Source organism: Trichogramma pretiosum, unplaced genomic scaffold (genome assembly GCF_000599845.2).
Source record: "Trichogramma pretiosum strain Unisexual culture from Peru unplaced genomic scaffold, Tpre_2.0 scaffold22, whole genome shotgun sequence".
NCBI classification, from domain to species: Eukaryota; Metazoa; Arthropoda; class Insecta; order Hymenoptera; family Trichogrammatidae; genus Trichogramma; species Trichogramma pretiosum.
The window spans coordinates 1,273,173-1,293,001 of record NW_019640932.1 but is presented as its reverse complement, the minus strand read 5'-3'; the positions used below and the strand labels follow the sequence as shown (position 1 = coordinate 1,293,001).

The 19,829-nt window shown below is 39.6% G+C and overlaps 1 protein-coding gene across 3 annotated transcripts in view; it reads right to left on the bottom strand.

The window, feature by feature from the left end:
* LOC106648895 (complexin) overlaps positions 1–19,829 on the bottom strand; it is a 156,537-nt gene that overhangs the window by 87,516 nt on the left and 49,192 nt on the right. For all 3 annotated transcript variants that reach the window (XM_023457782.1, XM_014366043.2, XM_023457781.1), the window contains one exon: positions 903–998. In XM_023457782.1, coding sequence (XP_023313550.1) covers positions 903–957 — 55 coding nt within the window. In that variant the 5' untranslated portion in view covers positions 958–998. The remainder of the gene's footprint in view (positions 1–902; positions 999–19,829) is intronic.

Below are 19,829 nucleotides of genomic sequence, written 5' to 3'. Positions count from 1 at the left end.
ACGTGGATGTACTGATGTGAATGAGCCGAGCTTTGACAGGGATATGCATACTTTTTCTCCGGCAAAATATCACAAAGGCCAACATTTATTACGTTTTTGGATAATAAAGCTTTTTTAAACTTTTTCATTGTGTTAAGCTCGTTCAAAATCACTCTCATATACGTCAGAGATCGCGAGCTCTACTTAAAAATCATAGAGAATTTATAGCAGAAACATTAGTTCACAGGCTCTGAAGTATTTTTCAACTCTGTTTGTTTGGAGCTCGACACACTTTCGAGCTGCTGCTACCACACGAAACAACCGGATGCGAAGAGAGCTTTGATTAACGACCGAACTCATCAATCGTTTCCACGACGCATCAAAGAGAAATCTATACAACGCCTCGGCTGAATGGGATTTTTTGTGTGATAATTTTTCACCGAGTCCTGTACGTGCGCTCGTGTAACGTGCAGCGTTAGGGTGAATTAAAGAGCTCTGACCTCTTTATGATACTTTTATAATCTAGCTCATTTTAATATCTGTTTCACTTAAAATATCAAACATGTTTGGATTATTTCGATTCGTTTATTTCGTTAAAAAAAATGTTATTCACAATGTATCAGATTATTATTGCAGAACTTATACGCGCGGAATCTTCTTCAGCTCAATGCACAAACTTAGGCAAGCGCTAAAGATAGTTTTTCTTTAATGAATTTATATGAATTCAACTTAATGCGATGGTTATCATTAATTTTTCATTATTAGAAACTCGGGACATTTTAATGAGAAAGTTAAATGTGAGCTTGGTTTGAAGTATAATTTTTCGTTTTATGATTGGATGCTTCAGCTGCAAATTGTGCCTCAGTTTTCAATTTTCAATACATTCAAAATATTTATAATGTGAAATGTTGAAGATTTTTTACCTTTTACGGCGTTCAGCTTATTGCCGACCATCTGTTTCGCCACAAATGCTGCCATGTTGCTGTCGTTGGTTTTTTACTTGATCCTCAAAGAAGTATCTGTAAAATGAATAAATTTGTGAGTGCAATGGAAGATACCTTATCATGTAATAAAATCTTAGATTTTTTAAGGTAGGGACGAAATCTGTTCGATTATATTACTATTCTCAATTATTCATCCGTTGAGCTCATTTATATTTCTTAACATTTCTTTACATTTACGAGAGACTAAAATTCTTTTTCGTACCATACATTTTTTTCGCGATAAAAAACGAAAAAAATTTAGAGAACAGGTCAGAGCGAACGATAAGTGAGAGAAATGCGAGACTAGTTAGTCGTAAACGTCGAGGGATAACTATAAGAGTGAAGAGAGAAACGAGAGAAGTGAGTTTCTCTTTCTCGTTTTGCAAGTTTGGAATGTATGTCCCTTGAGACACGTAGAGACTGCAGTTCACTTGTAGCGAGTACATTTATTTAACTTTTTGATAAATTCATAATAAAAAAATTCTGAGCATTGTATTTCGGAAAAAAACGAAAATATTTATATGTAGTAGTTTTATGAGAAAAATGAAGTTAAAGGGATGTAAAACATTGGCAAAGAAAATCTTATGAATTACCAGTTTTTATAGCATAATGAATAACGCTAACAAAATTGTTATTTTATTAACTCTAGATATCGTAAAAGAAATCTTTCTCAAATGTTGAAGAAAAATGTGGTTTCGTCAGCAAAGATCGCACACAAGACTGTACACACTACATTCAAAATGTTTGGCTTTCGATTAAAGTCATCAGTCTAAGCGCGCGCTTGAGAGCAAAAAAAGAGAAAGTGGAAGATCAATAATGCCTCGAGTTGGTCTGCGTGTCTGCTGTCTCTCGTGTCGCGATGCTCTGGCGACGCGACGTCGTGGCGCCCGAAGCAGCAGCAGCTGCAGGCGGTAACCCGAGAGAATATCTGGGGCGTTATTTCTTTCTTTTCAACCATGAAAATTATTAAATCTTAACAAGGTTATAAATACGATGATTTTACGCGTTGATGATGATGAACTACCATTGTGTTCCTTGATGATCAGATATGCGATTTCTCGTACCATGCTCATCTCTGCTGTTACTCATCAGTCTGTCCCGGTCGACTCGAGTCTATGATTTACTTATTATTTTTCTAATAGTTTAATATATCGGAATCGATCGGTGAACTTTAGAAGCTTTTTTCATAGCTTCTAAAGTCATCTTTAGAAACTATGAAAATAGTACCCATGAAAGTGATATAAGAGACCACTTGGTAGAATGTTGTAATCAGAAATGATCCCAACGTTACATTAATTCAAATTAAAATTTTTACACTTGAACAACCAATAATCTAACTAGGGCTATAATATATATATAACTATATAACTATAAACTATAACTAATTATATATATAACTATAAACTATATTTACACATTGAAGTACCCATGATTGTGCTCACGTTGTTTACACATGTTTGCACTTCCCGAAATATTCCCCGCGTTTTACAATATTTTTCCCAGAATGACCTGAATAGCGTTAGATAGCATCGACAGAGTGCTGGGCGAGAAGCGAGGATTAATTAAGAAAATCACTAGGACGCATTTTCCCCTGCGCAGTTGCGTGGTATTTCGTAAAATTGAATACATCATAGAAGTAATTACGTGTTATATAAGGGTTTGGTTATTCAAAGGAAAATTTGTGCTGGACATTTTTTGTTTTCGTATATGAAACTACCAATAACCCTAGAAATCTCTGGAAATTCGTACACAAAAATATTTATCGCGTTCAACTGCGTTATTATTATAAATAATTAGAAAATTAGTATTAAAATATAAGCCTGTTACTTTTTCGTTTCTTTATTCAATTGTTTGATAGGTAAAGTGCTGGTTAAAAAAACTTTATGGGTCATTCTCCTACTTTTTTAAAAAAGTGTGCGCGGCAGTATTTCAAAAAAATCTGAAAAAAATATATGTTATTAAACAACATAAAAAAAGACTTTTCCTAAAGTTTTAACCCGGAAAAAAATTTTTGGAGGTGCCAAGCGACAAATGAGTGTCATTCCCGTGTAACTATTTCATCAAATATTTTAATGCAACGAAGCCACTGTAACGAAATAAAATAAAAATTATATAAAAAACCATTATGTCATAAAAAACTGAGAGATGCAGACTGTAACATAATAGTCATTCATTTGTTGTCTAAGGGTAACTTGTCTTGAAAGTAAAATCGATGACATACGCATTTGAATGTCTATGACTTCTATAGTGAAAACAAAAAAGTTCGATCTACTTTCGGAAAATGAATTAAATATGTATTCCAAAAACTAATTTGTTTCTATTAAAGTGAGGAACGCTCAATTGCATTATCTAAGTATACTTGAATTTTTGCCATCAACGCAGCCTATTGTATTTTTTCTTCAACAAATTGTCTCGATCTCTTCTTTCGATGGTAGAAAAAAAACTTTTTGCACACAAAGGAGAAAAGACTAAAAGCTTTATAACAATATACGCGCTATACGGCATCGTCGGTCTCTCTTTTTCTCTTTATACATAATACTTCAGACACACAGAGCCTGAAGGCGCAAATTTTAAGGTTCATTCCGCCTGTATAACGTTTAACTTTTAAGTATGACAACTTAGTTGGAAAACTTTTTAATGCGGAATATAAACTAGGTTTATCAGCAACTTTCGCTACGGCAGATTTTTCCCTCCTCCCAGCGCCCCCTTTCCCGTCCAAGAAAAAGTTCATGTTCCAGCCGCGTGTCCCATCTCTTTCTGCACACACTTTCTTTCTTGTTCAGGGTCGAAACGCGAGCCTGTGTGTATACGAATAGTTGTTAGCTCATGCTTGGCGCAATGCCAGCTGCTTCTCTCGCTATGATAAAATCAATAATTGTTACAGACATTTTTTGTGTTTTCGATTTGGACTCTGTCTACGGTGTTGAAACTCGAAAGAAGCTGTCGACGCAACGAAACGATCGATGCATCGATGAAAAATTAACAGCTTCAGCATCATAATGGACACTAAAATTCTTTGCTTCATAATGTTGCTTCGTTTAATTAAAAAATACGTAGCGCGACTTTAACGGGGTATTATCGTGTGAACACGAGAAACATTCATACAACTCACGATTTATTAAGCTTCGCACACTTTTCGCGCTCGCGTGTAGCACGTTCAACTTTTTTCATTGGCCTGACACAGGGCAAGTGACGCTTATGGCTCAGTGTGTTCGTAATGCCGCACATCTAACGTCGTGCGTGTCGGACAGTTGTACGACAGAATCGTCTCTCACAAGCTCGGTGGAAATTTTTGCTTCCTCACACTCTCTCTTTCTCTTTTTCTCTTTCTGATTCTCACGAAAAAGTCGAAGATGTCGACCTGACACGTTTGTACTTCACTGCTCTATCGTGTCTTTATTGGCTCGTGCGATATTGAGATAACGTGTCCGTGCGGCCAATGCGACAGCTGTCCAACTCACACCGCTATTCTTTCCCCTTTCGATTTTTCATTATTGCTGTAACTGCCGCGATGATGAAGGACGGTACTATTACAAGACAGAAAAGTCAGGTATTTTTTTTATTTTTATGATTCTTCGAAAAACTCGTGAAATACGAAAGTTTGAGATATAGATGATTACGAAGAACCTGTGGTGCTTCTTTTTTAATCGCAACACGTGTATCCTTGCAAAGTGCACAGCACTAAGGCAGCCGTTGTCAATAGGAAACTCGAGACAGAGAGAAAGAAAAGAAAAATATACACATCCTTAAAGAAAGCGAAGAAAAAGCTTTCCATCCCACGGTTTTTTTGGCTTTTTTTGGGAGGGAGCTTGCAAAAACAAGTCGATTGAATTGCCTGCCATGTTGCAGTAGCAGCTGCGCGCTTGAGAAATTACAAGAAACTAGCGACGTTCTTCTGGTTCTCTCTCTGTCTCTCTCAAGAAGTCTGTAAAGCTGAGTCTGTGTGCGGTCTATTTGAACGGAGAATTCGCAACACGATGAAAAGTCACGCGCTAACAGCAGTTTGTTAATCGTACGTTACTTTTATACTCCTTCGTTCTGTTCTTCCTTTAAAGAACTGTTAGGCACTGGTCAGAGGATCTCTCGAATTTTCAATATTTTTCTCTGAACATGTCTTTGAAAGATGTTGATTTTTCAAATTATTTGAAAATGTCACAAGCTTGCTTGAAACTATTCAAATATTTTTCTCGTTTTTCCGTAAAAAATTTACTTTCGCCAAGTTACGATGCTATTCGCTCAAACGAGATTTTTCTTCCAATTCTCTTATAAATGAGATGTGTTTACATTATACTCGCTAAGTAGTGAGCTGTATTTCATACATAAAGCAAATCGATGTTGTTTTTTTTTTCATGAGTTCTTTTGATAAAACATATCCTATTTTTCTCTCATCAAATGTAAAACAAGACGATTTCTACTAGCAGAGTTTTTCGCGTCCACGCTCGTACAAGGCAAAGCCTACAAAGGCATACGTCCAATTAAACAAGCTGAGTCGACATCTGGTTTGATTTGGCATTCGCAGCTTAAAAATAATTAGTACACGCGCACCCAACATCCACATGTACGAAAAAATGACTCTCCTCCCACGAGCTATTAAATTCAAGCGCGTGGAGCGAATCGTCTCATCCTTGCTGCAACGGCCACGCGAACAAAACCGCACTGCGAGAGAGTCAAAGAAATCTCGGGCCGACATTGACGCCATCTCTCAAACTTGACCTATAAACATTACATGCCTGCTATATAGGCGCGGGCGGCACAAAAAGTTAAGCCGAAGCACACAAGCTTCGTCGTCGCCTCCATCGATCGGGCCGCGGGAGTCGAAGCGCGCGCGCGGCAACGGGCCACGTACATGCAGCCGTCGTACACACGAGACGCGCCGCGCTTTGTATACTTGAAAACCCACGACGAGGGCGGCTTTTCTGCCACGAGCAGCTATTTTTTCGGGGGCGTTCGATGTAAAAAAAGGAAAACAAAGTAAGAAGGAATTAATGCAAAGGTTGCTGGGCGCGAGAAGGTCAATTGCATTTATCGTGACGCTTATATTCGTATTGTGGGCCGTTGCTTTGTTATTATGTTCCATACGTACTGCTCTTATCATTGTGTGTTTTGTATCCCTTGATTCGATAATGTGCACCACGCTGTAACCGTAGATTGGAGTTAAATTAAACATATATTGAAATTTTACTACCTCTACCTGCGCTACGTGTTTTTATCATGCACGAGGTACTTTACTATTGGTGAGATCTGCTCAAAATGTTTATTTGATTTATACATTTTTATCCGTCGAATAAATCTCTGGCGCGCATAGTGCACTTGGAGTGTGTGCTGCGGGCGATAAGATGATTAATAGCCTGGCTGCTATGGAAGCGAAGTTTTTCATCGCTGTTTAATCGTGTAAAATGCATGACAAATTTATAATTCAAAGGGCAAATTCACGCGCATGCACCGTGTCGCATCTGTCCTGTCACTGCGCGTACTCTTTGTAAAGTGCGTGTAGCTGATGTCGATGCGTTATACTACTGCGCTGCACTCTGCGGTCGCCCTGCATTCTCGAGGCGTGAAAATAAAGGCTGATTTTTTATACAGAAGTGCGTAAGTGGAAGAAACGCGATATCATAGCCGCGACGACAGATTGAAAAAGTCTATTGAACGGTAGCACGACTAACTCTTTTTTTATTTCAAATGTATGGCATGTTTTTCATGAATCTTCTTTTCGATATCTGGTATGATATATTTTTTCATTTCTATCTACCACTTCTATCGCTACGATTTCAAGTCTCACGTCGAAGATCTTGATAATTTGATCATAATGATAAGTCGCATCTTTATTAAAAGCTTCTAGAAACCCATTTCAAATTATCTCGAATGATCAACTTTCCTTACCAACCGTTATGGGCTGGACAATGTGGAAAAAAGAAAGGAAGATTAAAGTGTAAGTACATATAATGTAACGAAAGGAACGCTCGAGGGCTCGCTGGAAATCGGAGTGCTGTCGCTGATGCTGCATTGGACGAGGGTAAAGCGAGAAAAATAATTACCCAAACATCGATTTTATGTTTGCGTATATCTATACTACTACTATTACTCTATGGTAGGGTGCAAGTGAAAGAGGTCGGCGTTTCACGAGCCGCACTCTTTTCAATTAAGTCTGCCCACGGTAAGCGTGCCAAGAGATCGAAACTAGGACCCAAGAAAATGGTTAATCGTGTTTCAAGAGTAAACGTTCGTTTTGTTCGAAAGCCAGTGCAATACCGAAAAGCCCATGACAGCGTCGTATAATTGAAAAATGTTCACCTTATTATCATAAAATTTATCATAATTCGAACCGATTCGAAATAGAAAGGATAGCGAAAAAAGGAATGTGCCAGGCGTCTGTCTCGAGTATTAAAAAGTCTCGGAGAACACAAGAGAGAAAGAGAGAGAGAGAGAGAGAGACGAGGTGCGAGGAAAGTAGGGAGGTATTGGAAAAGCGATATTCATTTTCTAAAAACCGCAAGCTCTAAATACAACATGCGCTAGCACTTTAACCTAACGGCAGCTCTCAAGCAAATGAAAGGCAATCAAGGCTGAACTCGGGGATCTGATTTGCTTACACTAGTGATAATAATATTATCGGCCGCATCTATCTGCTGCATCATTCTCTCTCTCCTCTTCAGCTATATTCCGCCGAGCTAGTCGATCCGCGCAGACTCGATCTTGATGCACCGTTCATTAAGTCTACCTCTCATATGATTACTAATATCGCATCTGATAACCATTTCGAATGCATTATTGCCAGCTCGTGCGCCGCAGCTATCGATAAAACGCATAATTTCTCTGATATGTTTACCCCGCTCTCTTGCGAAATGCAGTGTATTTAACATCACAGCCAGCTCCTATAGTGCTCACGGCTTTTTCTCTCTCTCTCTCTCTTTCTATTGCCTTGCTTCGCTAAAAATATATGTGTACGTCCATAAAGCGAGCTAGCAATTCTATTGACTAATCTGAATTTCAAGAGAAGAACGAGGACAAAATGTAGAGCAATTTTCTCGTTCCAATCGTATTACATTTTTTTTTATTTTTTTTTTTTGTGTATCAACATGTATATAACGCGGCTATACATCGAGTTAGTACAGTCGCAAGAGTTTGGAGGAGGAGGAGGGGCCTGGCGCCGATTTTCCGCTTCAAGAGAAGGATCTTTCTGAGACTTTGATAAAATGCTTCTCGAACTGGATCGGAAACTTAATACAATCAATCAGGTCAAGCATGATGTAAGCTTGCAACTTTCACGAAGGGATATTGAATCATTTTTTATCCTTACCCTCTCCCCGTGTATATAACGAAAATGTTTACTTTTTATTCCACGCTGCACGAGACATTCGCGTATTGAGTCGTTGAAATTTCTTTTGCTTTACTTTTCTTTGTCTACATATGCCAAAGAAGCTCACCTCCGTGTTCTATGCGAGTATATTTATATATGCCACAAGGGCGCAAGATAAATCTCTCGCTGGTTACGATGACAGCTGTTATCGCCTTTGAATCGAGGCACCCATCGGCACGCGTATGTAGAAAAAAACCGGCGACATACTGCGCGATATCGTAATGCAGCGTGAAATGATCCAAACGAGGACTAAAAACATCCGTGCGCGTCTTCCGTATAGAGCGGGAGACATTCGTCTCCATTCCGAATGACAAATGAAAAACTCATGAAGGTAGTAGAGCAACGATCATCTTTCATTACTTTTTTTTTTTTTTGCAGATTTATTCGCGCGCGACTATCGTCGATATTCTCAATGAGCAAGTGTACGCTACTAATGGCTGTTTGAAGCAGCTCTCCTGACGTCGTCGCAAGTTACGTAGTCTTTTTTCCACGAGTTCACCGTGAAAAGGAAAGAGAAGTTGTGATCGATCGACAATCAGCAAAAAAAACTACTTTGCCTTGATGCGCAATTACATGAAAGCCCCGTTTCTGCATCTGCATGTAATGGGTATGCAAAATTCATTTGCACATGCCACGCTTGCTCGCTCGCTAGCTGCGCAAGCTTCTCGTGCGTTTACAACGCCGCGCTTCGCGATGCTAAATGCAGCTGCAGCTGAAAAGATGATCAAATTAGACCTTGGAGCTTGCCTCGCTGAAAATATATACATGCATAGCACCTACAGCAAGGAGAAACGCGCCTCGCGACTATATAGCTCGAGAGTTGCTTTTTCTGCCTCGTTCGCGCGAATTATCGAAGTGTGCTGTAATCCATCGATTATTGGTGTAATGCAGCAGCTCGAGCAATAATGCATTATATATATATATATATGAGCAGTTTTTTCATATATGTACAACTTTTGTGCGGGGGGTTCTCGGATCTGCCCCAAAATTTAGTATGTTATTTGGGTATGTGAAAATAGCCTTCAGGTAAATTTTTAGCCCTCTAGGGGCCTTAGGGCCCAAATTTGGGCCCCTCGAAGGTCCAAAAATAGCCGTTTTTACCTATTTTTGCGTATTATTCAAATATTTGTAACTCGGGCACCGGTGCATATTTTTTAACTCTGAGGGTCGCATTTTTTAGGTCAAGACATGTACTTTTCGTAAAAAAATTATGTAGAGCTCGATAGACCAACCCCCGGTTATGGGGGGGCAATGAAGGGGGATGAAAAATCGCAAAATTGACGTTTTTTAGCTTTTTTTGAATTGATGCAGAAGGCGACTGGATTGACGTATTTACTTTTGCAACGTCTCATTTTAAAGGTATTTTTATTACCTTTAAATTGCCGTGCGCAGAATTAAGATTGGTTCAAAAACGACGGAGATAGAGCTGTTTAAAGGTGTCAACATTATGAAAAAAGGCGTTTTTTCGAGATTTCGATAAGCTGTAACTTTTTTCTAGTAACATGAATCTCTTTGAAATTTTATGTGAAAGTAGTTGATTACATGTAGTTTGAAGCCATGTAGGTAAGGATCTTGGTATTTGCCTCTATAACCGAAAACGAGGCCCCCGAAATCCGGCACTTTAGCCCTTATATAGGCAAAATACATGTTAAATTGGGCGGCAAAACTATTTGGTAACTCCTGAAATTATCGCAAAATAAACATAAAAAAAAAATCAAAAACCCCATATTAAACGTATTTTTCGACGAGGAATCCAATGGTAACCTCGAATTTGACCTTGAACATAACCTCTAAACTATAGCGAACCAAAATTGATTTTTCGCACGGTGACCCCCTTTTTTTATTTCAGATTTGAAAAGAGCGGAAAATTTCACGTTCAAATACATATTTCGTTTTTTTTTTCAAGGTAATTTTAAGGGCCCCACAGTTTGAAAATGAAGGCTCCATTAAAACTAATATTAAACTCAGCCAAAGAGTTTATTCTTGATCTGTGGGGCCCTTAAAATTACCTTGAAAAAAAAAACGAAATATGTATTTGAACGTGAAATTTTCCGCTCTTTTCAAATCTGAAATAAAAAAAGGGGGTCACCGTGCGAAAAATCAATTTTGGTTCGCTATAGTTTAGAGGTTATGTTCAAGGTCAAATTCGAGGTTACCATTGGATTCCTCGTCGAAAAATACGTTTAATATGGGGTTTTTGATTTTTTTTTTATGTTTATTTTGCGATAATTTCAGGAGTTACCAAATAGTTTTGCCGCCCAATTTAACATGTATTTTGCCTATATAAGGGCTAAAGTGCCGGATTTCGGGGGCCTCGTTTTCGGTTATAGAGGCAAATACCAAGATCCTTACCTACATGGCTTCAAACTACATGTAATCAACTACTTTCACATAAAATTTCAAAGAGATTCATGTTACTAGAAAAAAGTTACAGCTTATCGAAATCTCGAAAAAACGCCTTTTTTCATAATGTTGACACCTTTAAACAGCTCTATCTCCGTCGTTTTTGAACCAATCTTAATTCTGCGCACGGCAATTTAAAGGTAATAAAAATACCTTTAAAATGAGACGTTGCAAAAGTAAATACGTCAATCCAGTCGCCTTCTGCATCAATTCAAAAAAAGCTAAAAAACGTCAATTTTGCGATTTTTCATCCCCCTTCATTGCCCCCCCATAACCGGGGGTTGGTCTATCGAGCTCTACATAATTTTTTTACGAAAAGTACATGTCTTGACCTAAAAAATGCGACCCTCAGAGTTAAAAAATATGCACCGGTGCCCGAGTTACAAATATTTGAATAATACGCAAAAATAGGTAAAAACGGCTATTTTTGGACCTTCGAGGGGCCCAAATTTGGGCCCTAAGGCCCCTAGAGGGCTAAAAATTTACCTGAAGGCTATTTTCACATACCCAAATAACATACTAAATTTTGGGGCAGATCCGAGAACCCCCCGCACAAAAGTTGTACATATATGAAAAAACTGCTCATATATATATATGTGTATAGAGACGATGAGTGCGCGCGCGTTAATTCTATTTTTGATCTTGAAAGAATCCATGAAAGTTTAATCGTCGACACTCGATGGAGAAGCCATGACATTAGCGTTGCGAACGAAAAAAAAAACAGAAAAAGAAAATTGAAGCAGCGAGAGGCACGTATCGATTCCTGCGCGTTTCGATTTTACGTGACCCTGTGTAGAAATAATTATTCTCATTTACAAACGCATTATACATAGCTATGCGCTCGGGACGAGAGAAAAATTAAAAGACCTGAGAAGGAAGATGATGCGACATAAAAGGAATCAGATGCAGAGCACACGTATAATGCGAATTGAGACTTATTGATTTTCTCGCTATTATTAGCTCCACCTCGACCTCCACGTTACAATAGTCGTCGTCGGGGAGGCTGCGTTGGCGCGCGCGGATCGTATATAGCCCGCGCAATTATCCCACAATGAACTTGTCAGTTACACCAATGCGGCCCGCGCGTATTACAATAATAAGCGACTCTCCACATCCTCCTTCTTCCTGTACACTATACCCCATGATGCGCACCAGCGAGAAGAAAAGTTGTGCGATGATTGACAGGGCTCGAGCTTTCCGCTTTCGCCCTCGAGTCATGAATTTAATTAAACTTTTTTTGTGCTCCGAAACTTGGCGGCCTGCACAAGCGCCACGAGGACGCTTGATACACAAAACTTCGCTGGGAGAGGAATGAGAGAGAGAAAAAAAAAGCTCGAGTCCATACTTTGAAGCCGAGCGCAAAGTATCCGCAAACTGGTACGAAGGTCAAAGTAAACCCGAGCAATATAAAAGTCGGAATTTCATTTCTCCAACTTGAAGAGGACGTCGCAGAGAATTGAACGTAATTGTTGGCTGCCTTTGAGTTCGATCGATCGATCTCCGGTGGACAATCAATAGTCAAACTGGAGCTGTATTATAACGTCGTCGTCGTAGTGCTTCGCGAATCGTATACTTGCAAAATATTCGTGTGCTTGGCACGTGTGCTCGCTACAAGTAGAGTCTGCGAAACGAGTATTTTATTGAAAAGCGTAGCGAATTCATTACCTCCTACGGAACGTGTCGGGATGTTTCTGAAATGTTCGACGCGCGTAATATAACTATATATGGCACGCAAGCGCGTCGCACAACTTTACAATATGCAAATATTTTCACTGCCTCGCGTGACGCCGAGAGCTGTCGGTCGAGTTCGGTCAAGCGTAAAATGTCATTTTCATTAATTTACTCGCGTTAGTAGTAGTAGCAGTGGCTGTGCAAATCCGTCTTTATTTTGACTGATATTATTTCGTAACCTATGTAAATCGATGAATTTACGCTCGATTTATCTTGCAAATTTGTATCTCGACGCTTGAGTATTTTTCACGCTTCGATATTTTTTTTGCTTCACACAAGGTCGATGAGGAGTGATTAGTTAAATCCTGATTTTACAGTTTATTTACAAAAAAAAGGATCAACACCGAGGACACTTCGACAAACTAACTTTTTAATTCATTATCCAAAAAAAAGTAGAAACTGACTAAAAACTAGCCGCGAGATAACTAACGAGAAAGAAAAGTTCACGCGTACATATTTACAGAGATGAATTATTTCCCTCAGGTGGAAGTGCAACTTTTAAACGACGTTGCAAATAATCCCAACCAAGACTTGCAGCAGCCGTATGTCTGTGCGCGAGTGCGGGGGTTTGGACTCGGTGCACACGTATATTACACATCTTCCTGATCGTTTGAAAGTTGCAGCGAGCGCGGGGCGTCGGTGGCAGTGGCGGCGGCGGCCTCGACCACGGAATATTGCAGAAGTTACCGTATCGATAACGAGTCTTCTATATGTGTGTGTGTGTGCGCGTGGCCCAACTGGCTACAGGTGCAACCAAACTTCCGCCCAGTAGCCATGGAAATTTTAAAACATTTTTTACCAGCTCTGCAACTTTTAGCCCTCAGAATGTCCTGGCCCTGCACACTCACACGAGGATACAATTTCACAATGAAAAGATCATGACAAAGGTAGGGAAAAGTATATCAGTCCTATCGGAGCAATTTGGTATAGTATCGGACAAACTGAGACTATTGGTCTTTTTTTACAAGAATTTTCCTACACTGCAGTCTGCAAAAACTTAAAAAACTTTCAAGACTAAAAAAAAGGAAAAAAATGATGAAATAAAGTTAGCTTCTATAGCAAGCTTTATTCGAGTGCAGTATGTATAGTGCAGGCCGCATATACTGAATGGAAGAAAAGAACGGTGAACGCGCACGAAAAGGGATGGCAGAGCGAGCGAGAGAGAAAGAGAGAGAAAGCAAAAAAAAAAAAAAAACAGGAAGATCCGGAAGTCGAGACGAGAGAGGAGGGGTGGGGACAACGGGCTTTAAGGTAAGAGAAACTCCGGAAAGCTGCGTCGCGGCTTGTCGCAACAATAGTGCTCGCTCGCTCGCGCGCGCGCACGCGGCTAGGTGTAATAACTCAGCTACTCCCCGGGGAATTCCGCTACTATAGGTAGAGGTGAGCCCCGCGCGCGAAAAATACGAGAAAAACATAATAGCTGACTAGGAAAGAAAATACCTACGCACGCTTTAGATTGGGAATTGCGATGACAGTTTTTTTTCTTTTCTTTTCTTTTCTCTTTTTTTTTCGAAAAGAAACTTTTCATATATAGAGCTTGGTCGTTTTTAATTCAGTGCTCGTTTTTAATTGCATGCCTCGTGCTGTTTTAGCTCTAAGCTACACACATTCGTGCATGTAGGTATTAAAATTTGAATGTCTGAAAAAACTTTTTTTTTATTATAGCTATATGTATAGTTTTTTGTGGCAATCATCGCATAATTAAAACTAGAAATAACCACCTGAAACTCGATAATGTTAGTATCTCTACAATGAATTTTCCAATAAAATATTTCTAAAACAATTTCAAAACTCTGGATCCCTCCCTGGATAAAAGTCATCAGAAGTAACATTGCCTCCGAAAATTCTTGAATTCTTGCCGAGAAACCCTTTCTCTTTCTCTTCATCTATGTTCTTCTCTCGTTGTCTTTTTTTCCTGGTAGATTTGGTCACGTGCCTTTAGTTTTATATGCTATACTACCTCGGCATCCTCTTTGCTACTTGAAACAATTTGAACAGGAAAGCTCGAGTATATCTCCCCAAGAATGAGTTTTGAATTATGCCTCGGCTTTGCTTCAAGTCCAGTGCAGAAAGAGTTAAAAACAAACAACTAGATATTTCTTCGAATCCAAGCGTACTTCATTCCCAAATTAAATTTGATTTGTCCGAGATATATGTAATATTTCGTGTTTTATTTTTTTTATTCTCAAGATTGGAAGAATTGATTTGTTTACGAGGAAACAACTGCTCCCTATTTTAATCTCGATTTTAAAAGTAATTTCAGCGTGAGTAACATCGCTCGTCAATTGTTAGTATAAAAAACACGAATTTCAAAGTTATCCAAACAAAGCGAAACAAAAAGCTAAAGGAAACCCGATATGTGACCCAGGAATTCTACGCTGTATCATACAAAATGACAAGACTATATTATAAGAAAGATACAACCCGAACGCGGCTGACCGGTACAAGTGTGTGCCTGTGTATGCGGGATGCTCTTGAAAAAGCAGGATTTCAATTGAAAGCTGAATTCACGAGATGTCGACGACAAGCTGAATGCAACCGTATATACGTATCTCTTTTCCTCTTTCTCTCGCTCTCTGGCCAGCTCTTTTGGTTCCGACGAAATTCAAAAAAGTATTTCGCATGCGAATATCTCGGAGCCGTAAAGGAGTGCACGGGCCTCGTGCACACTTTTACTTCCTTTATGAGCAGCAGCAAACTAGAGTAAACGAAATTGTATGTACAAAACACTAGAGACGAATGTGGATTTTTGGCTGGTTTTCCATATTTAGTATTCTTGTGGCTTCGTTTTTTTGTTGTTGTTGTAAACTTTCGTTTGATTAAACAAATTTTAAAAAGTATGTCAAAGCAATAACCCATCCTCGTTTGGATTAGCTGAGACACTGCTGAACTTTGGCCAACTTCCTTTGTTTGTAACAACTGTCTTTTTCCTTTTTCCGTTCCGTTTTTTTTTCTTTTTGTAACAATTACCACCTTTTCCCTCAGGGCGTCGTAACTCGTCAAATCGCTCAGTCTTCGTTAGAGAACTTTTTGTCTTATGTAATGCTCATGTTCTATTGCATCAACTGCTGACTATGTACATTAAACATTTTTTCTCGCGCTCTTATGAGTAATTTTAATTTGTAGAGTAATTCCGACAGTCGAAAAACTACTGAAACAAAGTTCAATTGTTTTTGTTTATCTCCAATGTTGATTATTCTCCAACGTCAATAGGCTCTGCATTTTATATCAACAATAGAACGACCAAACAAAATGCGGGACTGAACAGTCTTTTTACATTTTTCTTTTTTTCCCGTTTGCACAGCGGAGCAAGTATTTATGAGCGACGAAGCGTCAGGCGTATTTTAAAATCGAAAAAAAGAAAGAGAAAAAATCATTCAAAAATGTTGAAACTTTTTGACTCTGACGGAGCGCGCGTGCAGCTTGGTTTACTCTCGACCCGTATGAAAATTCATTAGCGCTACTGGATAAGAAGTCTTCGTGCTCATTTTTTTTTACTCTCTCACTCTCTCTATCTCTTTTGCTATTCAAAGTTGCATCCTGCGACTACTACCACCAGAGTGACGGCTTTGTCTTGTGCCGCGAAAGTTCATGCCACGCGCGTACGCACACACACGCATATTCGCGTATTCCGTCCCGACCGCGAGACAAAGTGGAGTCCGAAACAGAAGCGAAGGACACGGGATGAAAAATGTAAAAAAAAAAAAAAATAAATAAAAAACGAACATCTGCTCGGGAGGATACTAGCGAAAACCTCTTTGTGTTTAGTTGCTTTTTCCGTCCTTTGTACATTCTATGCACAGAAGAGAGAGAAAAAACGCACGAGTAGGAGAAAGAGAGCTCCGCAGACTTAATTGCTGCTGCTATGAGTTTTTTCCGCATTTTCCGAAGTCGCTCCGAGAGGAACCGGATGAATGTGCACGTGCGTTTTTAAGCCCAGTAAAAAAGAGCTAAAATTAGAAACCTAAGCTTGCGTATACCCATGAGAGCACACGAGCACGATTATTTCGACCTTGTCTCGTATTTTAATTCCAAATCCAATGAGTAACTACTCTCGCGTGCATGAATATTTTCTTCCAGGCTAGATGCATATGTTTCATTCATAGGGTGGTCATTTTCTTGCCGAGAGTCAGTTCAAGGACTAGATTTTTGAATGAAATATCAGAAACAAGACGGATATTTTTGAGAGAAACTTTTCAATATTTATCTCAGAAATACAAAAGAGATATGCTCCAAGAAATATTACACGAGACGCAGCGTTGCAAAATCAAGGAGGCAAAAAATATTCCAAGCAAAATTGCGGTTTCGCGAGGATAGACATCAAGACGGAAGCAGACACGCCGTAGGCTGAAATTAATGACGAGTAAGGGGGTGACGAGGCGCACTCATCGCTCCTTTCAGCTTTTATAATTTTCCCAAAGCGACAAAAAGACGCTAGGCGGAAAAAGAAAATTGAAAGCCAGATGTGAAAGTCACGAAATGCCAGACTGTGTGCCAGCCAATGTGCAATTGTATTTCAGATGAATTATATGATAGGTAAGGTCTATATAAAAATGTATCGAATAAAAGATTGAATGAATGATGTGAAACTGCAAAAAAATTTAGGAAAAATAGTGAGGTTTATTAAAAATTACTTTGAAAATTCACAAAATTGAACAGTTTTTGGTTTGAAAATGTCATAAGAAAATTCATGATAAAATTCTCTTTTCTACTTTTTATACTAATAATGTTTCATATGGAAGATTTTTATAGATTCAATGTGTCTACTTTTTTCAGTCTCCCGTTTGTTAGACGCAAAAGTCACAGATTTATGAGAGTGATCGGAATATAATAGCACATTACGGTCAATTAATCCGCGATTCAGAGGGCATATATATAACACGGTAGTCTTTTATCGCACTGAGATTGATTGCGTAAAATTTAAACAAATTATTCTTTTGTCAGCTCATTACTGGCGAGCCCGTTGAATATTAGAAGAAAAAACAAGCTAGACAAAAAAGGCCGATCAGTCAAGTGAGGCATAGGAAATGATAAATTGATCGAGATGATGTTCTGGAACACTATAACGATTATTTTCATCGTTTCTTTCTTACTGCGCATGCCAGAAAAAAAAGGCTCGATATTTTTATTCAGCTCGTGTATATAAGATGCTATTTTTCATGCATCATTCATCCTTCAATATTTTTTTTATGTATGTAAATTATATTTTGTAACGAAAAGTATACCTTCGTAAAATTCTAGGACTGGTTATCCCAACGAAAAGTCGCGAGCCGATGATTTTCTTTATTTAGCTTATACACCGACAATTCTCACTCGTTAAACTCTCGCGCCTGATCAACTCGAGCAAAGTTTAGAAAAAAAGCACTGCCGAAATTCCAATAAAAACTATCCGTAAGTTCCAAGTCGGCTAATTGCTTTCTTTAAAAAAAGAAGAAAGAGTTTCTCTTTCTCACACGTGCACACACGACCAATTACGGTAAACAGTCTTTCACGAGCGATCGCCCAACTTTTACTCGACCGTATACGCGCTAAATGCAAATTAATTCGTAGCTACGCGTACGCGATCACGTATGTACGTGCATTCGCTTCAAAATCGCAGAAATATTATGATAATATGTATATTACATAGCTGTTGCTTGGATAATAACATTGAAAAATATCGAAGCTTATTATTATACACCGAGTGCGAGGAAAGAAAAAGTCATGACTCGCTTCGACGTTTCCATACGTGTATGCGAGTGGGCTGCGTATTATACTTTTGCGCATTAATATTCAACGTATCGCTGCTGCTGTGCATGCATATTCAAAACGCGTTGGCGTGCCTAAACTACTGCTGGCCGGCCAGCCGCGCCGCGTCGAAGCTAGCCCACGCGCCGCATAAAATGAACCGCACAGGCAGTGATTAAAGGGTTTGGCTCGGACGCGCGCCCAAGCCCAATCACGAGGATGATTGATAATCCAGTTGTTTTTGGGGATTTATGATACAAATATCACGGCTCTCTTATAGAACAACATTTCTTGCCACATAAAAACCCGATCCACCAGCTCAAAAGAGAGAGAGAGAGAGAGAGAGAGAGAGAGAGCAAGAGAGTCCATACAGTTGAGAGAGACAACTTCATTTTTCAAAGCTTTAGTCCGTCCGAAGCATCTCATCCCTCTTCGTCTCTTCCTCGCTTGCGCTTACATAAAGCGAGAGAGCGTGTATCGAGAGCGAGAGCCCCGGCTGGCTACATGACTTGAGGTCAGTCCCTATGTACTAGCCTATACAGCTGCCCATACCCCAAGATAACAACGAAGATCGAAGTGCTTCTGACGCACTTATCGCCTGACACTGACTAATGGCTTTTTCGTGCGTGTGTGTGTGTGTATATGCTGGCCCTAAATGCACACATCCTTGTCGTCGTCGGCACACATCGACGACCTGTGTGTGTGCGCGGTAAACTTAATTGATTTCTGCTGCAAAGCTTTGAGTTTGTACATACGTGTTACTGTACGTGCGGTACTATGTGTGGTGTTGCACGCCCCACCCACGAAACACAAGTGAGCTTGAGCTTCAACTTTTTCCGAGCAAAGTACGAAAAAGTTCCTCTGTATCGTGAAATAATGGGAAGAAAAGAAGCCATTAGGCCGGGCTGATGGGAGCTCGGATCCTATATTTGATTTTCCGATTTGACCAATCCCCATCGGACTACGCTGCTTGTCCAAGTGGGTATATGGGCGCGAGCACACGTAGTTGATCAAAATAAAGGATCGATGAAGATTCGAAAATGAGAATACAATACGTGCTTCTGCACTCGAACGTCTTTATGTCGGCGAGAATGTGTGCACTGCGAGTGTAGCGCGAGAAAATTACGAACTAAAACGGGTGTGTTGATCGAAATTCGTTTACACGAATGCAAGCTGTTATATAGCCATGTACTCGATATCTAGATGAAGCGTCGAGTTTAATTACGGGCTTTCGAGGAAGAGCGCTACTACACTCGTGCTGAATTGAAGAGGGTTTTAGGGATGAGGGGTTTGTCAAAATTTTTAAATGCACACGATGTACCAGCATAATCAATATGAATCCAGTGGCCGCGCGTTACAGCGAATCTCTTCAGCTCAAAAGGGGGAAATGTGTGCGCGTATCATATGACCACTTAGTTCGGGCCAGAAATCAAATTTTGAACTACTTTGCGTTCTGCACATGACGCTGGTGTGGAGCGCTTCAAGCCCGATATAGAAGTTAAACTATACGTATATGGCTAGTCATGTACAGAGAGCTCGTAGCGGAGAGAGAGAGAGAGAGAGAGGCGCTACATTACGGAGAGTCAATTACGATACATATCATATCTGACAGTGCATGGCGATAAAAGAGCTTCCCCCAGATGTCGTGA